We start from the raw sequence: 11,397 nt of genomic DNA on the forward strand, positions 1-11,397 counted from the left end.
TGGGCCTAGTTTAATGATTTCTCTCTACATTAGCAGTTCAAATAGACAGTTTATAAAGTAACTAACCATAAGAGAGGTCACATTTGCAACTAATGTGATAATGTAACATGATCTGGGAATTTATATAGGGTTTAATACTTTTTAAGATATATAAAAAATATATTTTTTTTTTTTTTTTTTTTTTTTTTTTTTTTTTTTTTTTTTTTTAAAAAAAATATGAGGATTTTTTATTTTATTTTGACATTATCTGGCAGTATTTGCATAAGTAGTTGTCAGAATGTATTTATTATAGATAGTGGTACTGTACTTTCCAGGACAGTATGGATTCTCCTTTAATGGGCCAAAACCGCTGCATGCACATAGAAGATATCCATGTGCCATCGTTCACAGTTGTACTGCAGCAAATGGCTCAGAAATGAGGGGAGATGCAGAAGATGGTTTTCCACTGGGTTGTTTTCCTGTATTGAATTTGTGCATCATCCAACAAACATATTGTGTTAGAGTCCCTCCACTAAGGAGGCGTGTGTGTGTTACAGTCATGTCTTACATGGCTGGGAAGGTGACTCGCCAGTCGTCTGCGAGTTGCCTGAATTTTTTGTTTCATCCGTTTTAGTCAATTTACAGCCTCTCTCTTCATTTAGAGAGCTGAGCAGCTGGAGCACGTCTGGGTGGTGGAAACGACCTGAGAGATGAGAAACAATGCAAGTAAAGGAAATTTACTTCAAAATGAGTTAAACATACATTTTTCATTAGTTCAGGTGGGTTTTTTTAAGTTGACAAACATACAATTTATAAGAGCTCTGCACAACACGTCAACATGAAAACCATTCAATCAAACCACATTGTTTGCAAACAGTAATCTATGGTCAAAGGGCTTTTTGTTTTGAATGCGAACCACCACTATGGATTATTGACTGTTTTATAAATCAAACAACTGATTCAAATATAGAACAATAAGAAAACTGCTTAGTTGCACATGTATACATTGAATAAATAACAAAGAAAAGAAAAGAAGCCCCGTGCCGCAATGTGAGCAACTTAAATGATGAGTTCTAGTGAAGAAGAGAGAAACAGATATGAAATGAAGAAGAAGACGTACCGTTGGTGGAGTCAAAGAACTCCTGCAGTCTTCCCGGTGTTCCCTCTAGCTCCTCATACTCATGAGCCTGCAGGATCATCTCCAGGAGGTCAAACTCTTTCACCAACCTGGCCTCCGGGCTGCTCTGGGTTTCATATTCCTGCAGATAAAACAAATGTGTTTCCACAAAGACATTCTGGTATTATACATATTATTACAAGGGACATGACAGCCTGCTATTAGATACATTCAAGTATCATTCATAAGAAGTGTTGGGCATCGTTTGGGTTTTAACAATTCTGATTCCAATTCTTCTATTTCGATTCTGGTTCTTATCGATTCTTGATTTCGATTCTTGATTTCGATTCTTTGAGGGGTGGAGTTGAAACGGGTCACGTGCTTATTTGCCAAATAAGAGGACAGTTGAATTTTGATTCAATGGTGGTTTGCAGTTTTACAGGGCTTTTTCAACGTAAAATAAAGCCACACTAGAGCGCCGCTTACTGTGCTCCAAGGCTGCAACTCAACAGTGCCTGGCAGCTACGGAAACCAAAACTTACGCGTGTTAAATTTGGAAGCCATGATCAGATTTGAAAACAAATCCTCCAAACGATTCCAAATAGGAATCTGTTCTCGGTGCCCAATCCTATTCATAAGCTACAAACACACCAGAGGCATACCTCCCAGAGTCCATAAATCTCCTTTTTGAGTCCCTCCGGCAGTAGAGCTGATAGATGCTTCATCGCCTCCTGAGAGAGTGGCGATGAGGAGAAATTGTTTATATTTATATATTACAGTATATTGTATAAACCACCATCATTTACTTAGAGAAAACAGAGTATATTGTGTTTAGATGTAACTGGTCACTTGCCTCTTCTCGTCTGTGTTTCTCTGCTTTACTGATGTTGTCTGATGGAGCGATATCTCCCACAATGCACTCTGCCATGTCGTGAACCAGAGCCAGCTTTATACATCTAAAGACAAAACAATGTAGGAGTGTGTTAAAATTAGCATTTCAGTACTTTGTTAACCATTTTGCAACGTAGGAAAGCTTTTTTGCACACCTCTTTTGTCGGGCAGGTGCGTAGGATAAGATCAAAAGTAGCAGATCAAAAGCTTAGAGAAAGTCCCACACACTGACCATATACGCAAGCAATAATTTAGTTAGAAAAATACAACGTTTCGGTCTCAGATCTTCATCAGGTAAATTCAAACAAAATATTGCAACAAAATATTTGGACTATGCTGCATAAGCAGCATGAAAATGTGATGAATATGTATGCTTTTTGAATGCCATTAAATATATACTAATATACATTAGTTTGGGAGAAGGCTGAAATTAAAAGAACAGCGGATAAGTTGCTGTGCGTCAGTAGATATTTCTCTTTTTAATCTCGGAAAGTTTCTTCCAGGTGTGGGTGCAAGCTGTGTGAGTGAGGTACCTGTCCTTGTCCACTGTGGGGTCTGTGATGGTCAGAGACATCATGGCCATGCGGTACATGTGGTCTGATACACTCTCTGGTTTCTTCACGTTCCTGTACACCCAGCCCGTCCGTGGGACCCTCTGCAGGTAACCCCAACCACAAGGCACAATGAAATCAGTGGCACAGAAGAGGGAGACGAAAAACCTCAAATATATGCCTCGTGACTTTTTTCACCAGCTTAGTGAGACAGTTTGTGTTTGCAGATACTGAACTTCACTGCACAAAAATTATTGACATTTTTAGTTTGACTGCACGTTTTATAATGAAATACATTTTTAACCAAACATCCACTGGTTGTAGCTTTGGGGAAGTGAATATTTCCTTGTTTCCTTAGTCTTTTATGACAGTAAACTGAATTTCTTTAGGTTCTGCACTGTTGGTCAGATAAACATGCAATTTGTTACCATGTGTGAAACCACTGACAATGATTTAATTTCTTTGACCATATAAGGACACAAATAAGAATATTTGTATTCCATAGGTATTCCTAATCTTACTCCTTTAAGTTACAGCAGTCAGTTTTCACCTGTTTTGACGCTGCAATAACAAGGTGCTGTTTTTTTCTTTCTTGTTCTCGCTAATAAGATGGTTGTTGTTGGTGTTGTTGGTGTTGGGGTGTGTGTGTGTGTGTGTGTGTGTGTGTGTGTGTGTGTGTGTGTGTGTGTGTGTGTGTGTGTGTGTGTGTGTGTGTGTGTGTGTGTGTGTGTGTGAAAAGCAATGCCTCACTGTATCAACACCAGCAGCACCAGCTACAGATTGAGCCTTAATACACTTCAGATAATGTGTTTTTTTTATTTTTTTGGCCTGGGACCAAATCAGCAGAAAAAACAGCCGTAGTTTGAGGAGAAGTCTTACTTTGAGCTGTCCGATAAGTTTCATGAATTGCAGCATATTGCTCATGCCGACTGCTGTCTCAATGGTGGCCGCCATTACTGTCCACTGACCCGGATGCAGAAAGACGGTGTTTTGCTGAGGTAGTTGCCCAACGCAGCCGCTAGATGGAAGCATAAACAACACAGCGAGCCGAAGTGAAAAGACATTACCGTAGAGTAGACTGCATAGACATAATATAGATCTATATTATGTCTATGGTAGACTGTACAGTACTTAAACCTCTGCCTGGTTAGTGCTTTTTTATTTCCAGCGTTTTAATGTTTGCATCAAATCGAGAAAATCATTGTCCTTGCTTTGAACCTCGATGCACTGAACACGAAATTTTAAATGTGTTACTTAGAAACTGTAGCTAGATGGCAGTAACGGCAAAAAAATAAATAAATCGACGATGAAAATGGCACGAAGAAGAAATTTTACCGGAAGAATGAGAAGCGGGAGATTGGAAGACGTAAACAAACTTTTTGTCGGCGTGAAGTTGAGCTTTTCAGTGAACATTTGCCAAAATGTTGAAGAAGGCGACCAAACTGAAATATATAATTAAAACGAAAACAAAGAGTAACATAAATGTGAGGCCGACGTCAGAGGCAATGGTAAGTAACGTTAGATATTAATTGTATATTTAGTCCTGAAGTGACGAGCTAACGTTCCTAATGTTCTGACTTTTCGCTTTGTTTTTGGCTAACGCTAACTAGCATAACTGACATATGAGCTGATTATATAAATAAAAGAGCTAATTGCTTACCATTTCCTCAGATCGAACTCCTAACGCTGGTGTTTTTAAGCAGCCTGGCTGAGGAGGCGAAGGCTAAAGCTTTTGAAGAGAAATCTGCAACGATCCGAGCTCAACATCTCAGAGCAGTCTCCAAGGTTAGTTCAAAGGGATTGTGCTAAGTTACATGTGTCTTACTTGTATTAACAGTTCTCTCAGATGCAATTCAACACTAAACTGTTCTATTGTCTCAAATGGCCACGCATAAACGTAAATTACAATTTTTTTTTTTTTAAAAAGACAGCAAAATGCACCTTATTTAGGCTATGTCTATTGCAGGTTTGAATAAACTCTGGTTAGAGCTGCAACAATTTATATCGATCGATTAACCTGATTGTTTGGTTTATAAAATGTCAAATAATAATGAAAGGTGCATGAGACAAAGATGTCTTGTTGATGTAAAACTGTGGAAGCGTATTTTATAGTTGGTTTCAGTGCACAAGATTTTCTGATGGCCCGGTTTGTAATGTGAAATCGAACCAATATACAAAGGTGGGATCTTGAATCAGTATTTTTATTGTCATGGTCTACATAAAAGACAATGAAGAAATGTCTAATTTTCTGGAAATGGCCCACATCTTAATGACTATAAATAGGCACCAGTAGCAGCCCACATACTATTTTTCTTTTACAAATGAAGTCTAGTGTTTTTAGTTTAGTTGAGTTTAGTTTTGGGGCGGCTTTAGCGTAGAGTGTGTGAACTGGTAGCTGGAGAGATGCCAGTTCACCTCCTGGGCCCTTGAGTAAGGCACAGAACTGTTAACTGCTCATGACGCCTCTAACATCCCTCCACTGTGTGTGTGTTTGTGTAAAATAACAATTGAGTGAAAAAATGAAATCAACTTCGTAGGTTTATCAATCACCTTTCAGTCAGAGATGTTCTTAGATATTCTTTAATTAGTTTTAGATTATCAAAGATCCTTTGTTTCCAATATCCTTTTTAGGTAAATGTAGATACAAACCATCAAAATCTCTATTAAAGGCTGCAGAAATTGGCAGCTTTCTTAGACCTGCTCTGAGTCTGAATAGATGTTTGTTTAGAGGTAGGTGCACCAGAAAGGTTAACCCAATAAGCCTGTAAAACTGCTAAAAACACATATAAGGTGCTGGAGTCAGTTGAATCAATAAACAGCATGTTGTCTGGTTAGGACTGGGTATCGGTATTGGATACCTTTTTAAAGCATCCACCGAAATAACCCAGTACCTAGTAGTATTGAAACTTCTCCAGTCAAACGATGCCTGCAAAAGAATGGCTATTTGTATTGTTTTGCTCGCAGCCAATCATCACACGCATTCTTCAATTTAATGCGATATGTGATTGTCCCCCTACTGCAGCAGTGGCGCCTGGTTAAAAAAAAATGCATAAAATGCTGAAGGGTCATTTCAAATGTAGTACTCTATTGGTATCAGTATCACTTTAAGGGTACTGGTATCATCATTTTTTAAATGATACCCAGCCCTATGTCTTGTAGAGGTGCACAACATAATCAGGATCTCAAATAAAACGTTCTCATGTCACCCATTTCTATTTCAAAACAAAATAATTTTATGTTGAGTGCATTTGAGTTGGGTTTGAATGTAATACAATTTAACCAAACACTAGAGGACTGAAACATGCATTTTTTTTTTTATTGTATTTATATAATATCTAGAATTGGTGTTGATATTGATGAGATGTAGTAGTGCTTTTTTCTAATACAGATTTTATTTCTTGAACACTATTTGATGTCTCCATTTTGAAGAGGAGATAGACTTACAGAGTTTTTTTTTTTCTTTCTTTCTTTATAGAAAATGCTGAAAAAATCAAGGGGGTGAAGACAGCGAAGTGCAACATCGTCATTTTTTTTTAACATTATCATGAATGACAGTAGCAACATTATTATTTTTTTAATATATAGAATTTGTTTTCTTCCAAAACTTCCTTTTTGAGTTTTTTATTCTATCCCTTGTGTATCTGTTTTCCTGTCATAACGGTTTTATGTCTTTTTTTTATTAAAGTCTTGTGAATCTTGTAATGACTCATATTGTCGACCTTTTAGTCCCAAAACGTACAATGCTAAACACAACAGCTTGCTCACATTATTCATATCATGACTGCTGCGGCCTTTAGGTTAATCATCACAGTAGAACGTGTTTAAATCATACAATAAAAGCATAATGTCCAAGCAATAGCATAGTGTATTAAGCTTTGATCTCAAACTTGTGGACAGCTCAGAGTACGTTAGTACTTCCAGACACTTTGGCCCCGTCTCGCTCTCATATCGTCCGTCATGGTCAGTGTTTCAAGCTGCATGCTTCACAGCTTCTTCACTGAGCGTGGGGCTCAGCCTCCTCCCAAATTCCTCACTTCTTCACGCTACATAGATTATCTGCGTGCTGAGATGCTATCCTGCTCATACCTTATCACTGCAGGGTCCCTCACAGGTCAAAGTTATAAGATTGTACGGTATCTGTTAGATTTTTATTGAAAACTATAGAACTATGTGCATTTTCTGCTCAAGCAGAGCCTTGATTGCAGGTGGTCACCTAAAAGCTGTTTTTGGTTTGTAGTACAGTGGACTGTTTAAGCACCAGTCTTAGTTCAAGATTTATCTTCTTTTAGTGTCTTGGCCAGTATAAAAACGGTAGATCAAGGGATTTTTAATACACAAATGCAAGGTAGTGCATGCATTTGTGTAAATTTGTCACTATTATTATTCACCTGGCTCTTTCGCTCCTTTGCTTGCTGTCCTCCATCTTTATCATTTTCTTCACCCACCCCTCTTTCTGCTTGGCAGTTGAGACATTCCTTTGCCTCCAACAGTTATTTTCTTTAAGAATCTGATCGCGCACCCCCGTGAGCGTAGCCTTGTCATGTTTATGTTCCCAGTCAGTTTGTGGAGGTGTTACTGCGTTTGTGGAGCCCCACCCTTCCGACCTTTAAACCCCTGGCACCTGGCCTGCTGTTCTCTTCTTGATTCTTATATTCTCATGACAGAGACCTCTAACGTTTGCATACATTTTGTACTGCATGCACATTGATGGATGATATTTCTCTGTAGCAGCTGGCTGCACATGCAGAGGATCCTCTGAGGTGTTATTATACCGTCCTCCCTAGGTTTGCTCTTGTCCTTGAGTGATTTGAGAAACACTTTTCTTTCCTCTATCAAAATAAAGAAGTAGTCGGGCCTCGCCTGTTCGCCTGTTTCTTTGTGTTTAAGCACCTGTTGACAATTTAAGCCAGCCAGCGTAGAACTGTCCAGCTCCTCCGTCTGGCTATGTGTAACCTTTAGCTCCGGTGCTCTCAGATAAATCATCTGCAGTGTAAATCCCCACTGCAGAGCTCCTGCTGATTTCTCTTTTGACATTTTTCCAGACAAGCCCAAGAAAGCACGGCAGTCCATTTTGGCCCAGATGTTATTATGATAACTTGCTGTTCCTTTCTTAATAAGGAGCACATGGTTTCAAGTGTGTCACTATTTCTGTTTGTCTTTGCCCCGACTTGGCATACAATTATTTTAGTCTAACAACAATATGACAAAACTATTTTGCAACATATCCAAATTTTGATTCTATAAGATTTGACAGGCTCTGAAAGGATTGTGTGATGAAGCAAAGAATCACAAATTGCAGAGGGGAACCAATTCCAGGAAGGGGAAAACTGGAGACTTCAAATCTGTTTTGAGAACCACAGAGTTCCCAAAAAAGGCGATAATACACACTGGGACGCCAAATAACAAATCCTCTGGAGTTTACAGCTTTTATCGCCTTCCAGCGTTTTTGTGGGAATCGCAGATCCTCTCTGACACCTCCAGCTCTCTAGTTTTTATTTCTCATTGGAAGGTAGCCAATACTCTGTATCTGTGGTTTTCATTCCCAGAATCCAGCCTTCATGGAGAACATGAAGTGCCCAATCGGGGAACTACATCTAAAAAGCGTGGGCATATGGCAACCGCAGCTTTTCTGCAGTGGATGCTTTATTTTTCTTCTTTTGTCTATTCCATAAATATGACTTTGAAAAGCTGGAGTTGATCTTGTGATGACATACTTAAAAAACATATCCGTGCTTTGTTTTAAATGGAACCAAAAGAGGAGATATTTTGTTGTCATGGTCACAGACTCCCCTTAAGTGCTATTCAGCTGAGCAGATAGTGTATAATTTAAAGATGAGAGTATAAGAGCGGTTTGTGTACGTGTTGTGTTACACTCTCCTCTAAACAAGCTCCACCCTGGTGCAAGATCAAAAGCAGTAATGCTTTGGTACATTGTGTATGGCACTGAAAAGTCATTTGATAAAAATCGTATCAATCGGCTCAAATAATGATATCTGTCAAATGGTTTATTGGTCGAAATGTCAATGGACTTCTTTATGAGAACAATCATTTACATTGTTAAAAATGCTTAAAAATCTCTACTTTTTCTTCCTCAATAAAAAAAATAGTTTGTTCTAAAAAAAATTATCTACTAGACACAACTACTTCTTTAAAAAGTCAATTATCGGTATGTGAACTCAACAAGTTTCTACATCACACTTGTGTAAGTTGCTTCTTATTGGATCACCGTTGGCATCCAGTTGTGATGTCACAAAGTGGTGCTTGTACATACACGTCTTATACTTCGATTTAAAGTGAGCACAGATAAACTTTCCTCCTTCTGCAGCTGAATCTGAAAACAGCATTTTGGTGTCAAACTCAGCAAAGTGAAGGTCAAAAATCAGAGAGAAGTCACAATAGGCAGAACACATTTTTCGGTGGAAGGGGACTTAAAAAGAAAGAATTGTTTAAATTTTGAGTAAACCGATGAGGATGAAGTTCCCCAATAACTTAATAAGTTATTATTACACCGTTTGATGTGATAATGGCTCAGTAGGAGGGTCGTGAAGGACTGGTAACATGGGAGAGGAGATTGGGAGTGTGGGGGAAACAGCAGAGACAAGCCCACAGCAGCTTACCCAAACTTAAATCTGGGTTGCGACTATTCTATGATGGTTACTCTTCTGTTTGCATTCTTCATGGCATTCAGCCGGCTTGAGTGATTTCATGGAATGCACATGAGATTTTTCTTCATGAAAACATTAAGCCGAACTCTGCGCTCGACCGCTCTCTCACCCAGACTGGAGTCTCTACGTTGGTCCATTTGAATGAATTTTATCGGATTTCTTTTTATATTTATTTTTTTAAATGTACATCATGGGATTTTGGATGTGATGCAAGGCGTCCTCGCTGACTGGATTGATGCCGTACTGAAGGTGAAGGACAATGTGGATACCATTGTTAATTTGGATTCTGCACTTCATGAATCTTACAAAAGGCCTAGAGAACACAAGACGTAAGTACTCATGCATAACTTGTCATCCCCACCTCTCTTACTGTTGCTAGACATGGCTCCTGTGAAATCTTCCTTATCTTTTTCCAGTGGGAGATAGTAAACCGTAGACAGACACTACATATGGAGACAATACGTGTGTGCTTTCAGGGAACAATGTGGTCATAGATTTCCATTGGTTTAACCCACTTGCACACTATGAATTTAAAAGCTTGGCTCAGTGTATTGGTCCTGCTCTAATAAAACCAAGTTGCCTGTAAAGTCTCAAACTGTAAATGGAGCAGAGAGTACTTTGTATTTTATTCTATTTCATTTGCACAAGCACAGACAGAATGTAAAACTCACTTCACGTTTTTGTAGTGGAACACAATTGGGCTTCCCCTACACACACACATCTCGTATCCCTTCATCCACAGGTAGCTCCTCTGTTAGCAGACTCTGTCCAGCAGGTTGTGCGACATGCTCTGCTCTGAATGGCTGTCTCTCCTGTTTCCCTCGCCTTTTCTTCCACTTGGAGCTGGATGGGATGCGGCAGAGGGGCGCCTGTCTGTCCTCCTGTCCCCGGGGTCACTATGGCAGGCGCTCTCCACACATCAGCACCTGCACCAGTAAGTACCATTAGGCACATGTGAGTGACAGAATGATGTTGGCATGAAATGCCCACTGTGTACACTGCAAACTGATTAAAGTCCATGTTGCGAGAATAAGAGGTACCACAGTGTGGCTAAGTTAATGTCCATTGGCCTGCAGGGTGCAAGGTGGACTGCGCTTCCTGTTTTAGTGAAAATTTCTGCACACATTGTCACCCGGGTCACTTCCTGTTCCAGGGCAAATGTGCAAACAGCTGTCCATATGGGCTGACGGAAAACACAGTACTGCGAGAATGCACAGGTGAGGCACTGTCCAGCATGTTACTGAAGGCTGTGTACAGCATGCGTGTGTTTTAGTGCATGAAATGAGTTCCTTAATGTCAGGGACTTATATTTGTGGCCCTCTGTCTCAGTGTGTTCTCCAGGCTGTGAGGTGTGTGTGAGGAGGAACATGTGTGTGAGGTGTAGAGCAGACCTGTACTTTCTCCACGGTCAGTGCCATCTCACCTGCCCGATGGGATTTAAGCCTGATGTGCGGCTTATGCAATGCATCCCCAAAGGTGAGAGAAATTCACGTTCACCAACGGTTTCCTCATAGATAAGATGTCAAATGCACTGTCTTACGTTTTCATCTCTTGCAACCCGTCTCCTCGTAGTGCACTGTGAGGTTGGGGAATGGACAGGTTGGGGTCCATGTGTTCGGAAAAGGAGCATGATGGGACAGGAGACACGTAACAGACAACTTCTGCGGTCTCCAAGTGACGACGGTGACCCCTGCCCGCATGTGTCAGAAATCAGGAAGTGTGTCATCAAAATGAGACCAAAGAGTCCAAGTAGGTTGTAATAAGTTAAAAAGAGAGCCCATTAGATTTGAATATTTGTTGATATTGCAGAGATATTCAACTTGCACCTTTTTACATTTGCTGGTTAAACTATTGTAAATTGAAAACTATTGTAAATTGTTAAGATGTATTCATCTGTTTTTATGCAATCCAACAGAAAAAAATAAATAAATAAGGGGTTGATGGATATTATGATCTTTTATAAAATTCTTGTGTACCTATAAATTCAACACCTTTTCTGCATCGCTTGGGTTTATCTGGACTTTAGCTGAATCGGAGGCATTTCATATGAATAGCAGCCCTATGCTAGATTGATGCCACTTGTGGTAAAACATGCTAAAAATGACTTGGTGATTGCCTAACTCAACTGTGATTAGTGTCTTTTTGAGGACACGTAATGATGGCTGTTTTCCATTTAGCTGCTTTGGTTTCACGG

At 39.6% G+C, this 11,397-nt stretch overlaps 3 protein-coding genes across 3 annotated transcripts; 2 read left to right on the top strand and 1 right to left on the bottom strand.

The window, feature by feature from the left end:
* Positions 1 to 266: 266 nt before the first annotated feature.
* hddc2 (HD domain containing 2) lies at positions 267 to 3,550 on the bottom strand. Its single transcript, XM_039782791.1, has 6 exons — positions 3,418 to 3,550; positions 2,521 to 2,642; positions 1,950 to 2,052; positions 1,759 to 1,827; positions 1,100 to 1,238; positions 267 to 682 (listed from the first exon to the last, which is right to left on the bottom strand). Exons 1-6 carry the CDS (start codon positions 3,490 to 3,492, stop codon positions 537 to 539), a joined length of 654 nt encoding a protein of 217 aa, XP_039638725.1. The 5' UTR covers positions 3,493 to 3,550; the 3' UTR covers positions 267 to 536.
* Positions 3,551 to 3,859: 309 nt separating this feature from the next.
* On the top strand, positions 3,860 to 6,237 carry cenpw (centromere protein W). The gene is made up of 3 exons (XM_039782792.1): positions 3,860 to 4,046; positions 4,210 to 4,323; positions 6,014 to 6,237. Exons 1-3 carry the CDS (start codon positions 3,960 to 3,962, stop codon positions 6,038 to 6,040), a joined length of 228 nt encoding a protein of 75 aa, XP_039638726.1. The 5' UTR covers positions 3,860 to 3,959; the 3' UTR covers positions 6,041 to 6,237.
* Positions 6,238 to 8,651: 2,414 nt separating this feature from the next.
* LOC120547267 (R-spondin-3-like) lies at positions 8,652 to 11,159 on the top strand. The gene is made up of 5 exons (XM_039782793.1): positions 8,652 to 9,532; positions 9,946 to 10,137; positions 10,280 to 10,420; positions 10,533 to 10,679; positions 10,776 to 11,159. Exons 1-5 carry the CDS (start codon positions 9,463 to 9,465, stop codon positions 10,961 to 10,963), a joined length of 738 nt encoding a protein of 245 aa, XP_039638727.1. The 5' UTR covers positions 8,652 to 9,462; the 3' UTR covers positions 10,964 to 11,159.
* The last annotated feature ends 238 nt before the right edge of the window (positions 11,160 to 11,397 follow it).

This window comes from Perca fluviatilis, chromosome 18 (assembly GCF_010015445.1).
Source record: "Perca fluviatilis chromosome 18, GENO_Pfluv_1.0, whole genome shotgun sequence".
Lineage (NCBI taxonomy): Eukaryota > Metazoa > Chordata > Actinopteri > Perciformes > Percidae > Perca > Perca fluviatilis.

Excerpts from the sequence above, each read along its gene's own strand:
- LOC120547267 (XM_039782793.1), top strand. The coding sequence starts at position 9,463 with ATGTGGATACCATTGTTAATTTGGATTCTGCACTTCATGAATCTTACA. Across the intron at positions 9,533-9,945 it reads AGGCCTAGAGAACACAAGAC|GTAGCTCCTCTGTTAGCAGA; the intron begins GTAAGTACTCAT and ends CTTCATCCACAG. Across the intron at positions 10,680-10,775 it reads TATGCAATGCATCCCCAAAG|TGCACTGTGAGGTTGGGGAA; the intron begins GTGAGAGAAATT and ends GTCTCCTCGTAG.
- hddc2 (XM_039782791.1), bottom strand. The coding sequence starts at position 3,492 with ATGGCGGCCACCATTGAGACAGCAGTCGGCATGAGCAATATGCTGCAA. Across the intron at positions 2,643-3,417 it reads AACTTATCGGACAGCTCAAA|AGGGTCCCACGGACGGGCTG; the intron begins GTAAGACTTCTC and ends GGTTACCTGCAG. Across the intron at positions 1,239-1,758 it reads AGATTTATGGACTCTGGGAG|GAATATGAAACCCAGAGCAG; the intron begins GTATGCCTCTGG and ends TTTTATCTGCAG.
- cenpw (XM_039782792.1), top strand. The coding sequence starts at position 3,960 with ATGTTGAAGAAGGCGACCAAACTGAAATATATAATTAAAACGAAAACA. Across the intron at positions 4,047-4,209 it reads GGCCGACGTCAGAGGCAATG|ATCGAACTCCTAACGCTGGT; the intron begins GTAAGTAACGTT and ends CCATTTCCTCAG. Across the intron at positions 4,324-6,013 it reads ATCTCAGAGCAGTCTCCAAG|AAAATGCTGAAAAAATCAAG; the intron begins GTTAGTTCAAAG and ends CTTTCTTTATAG.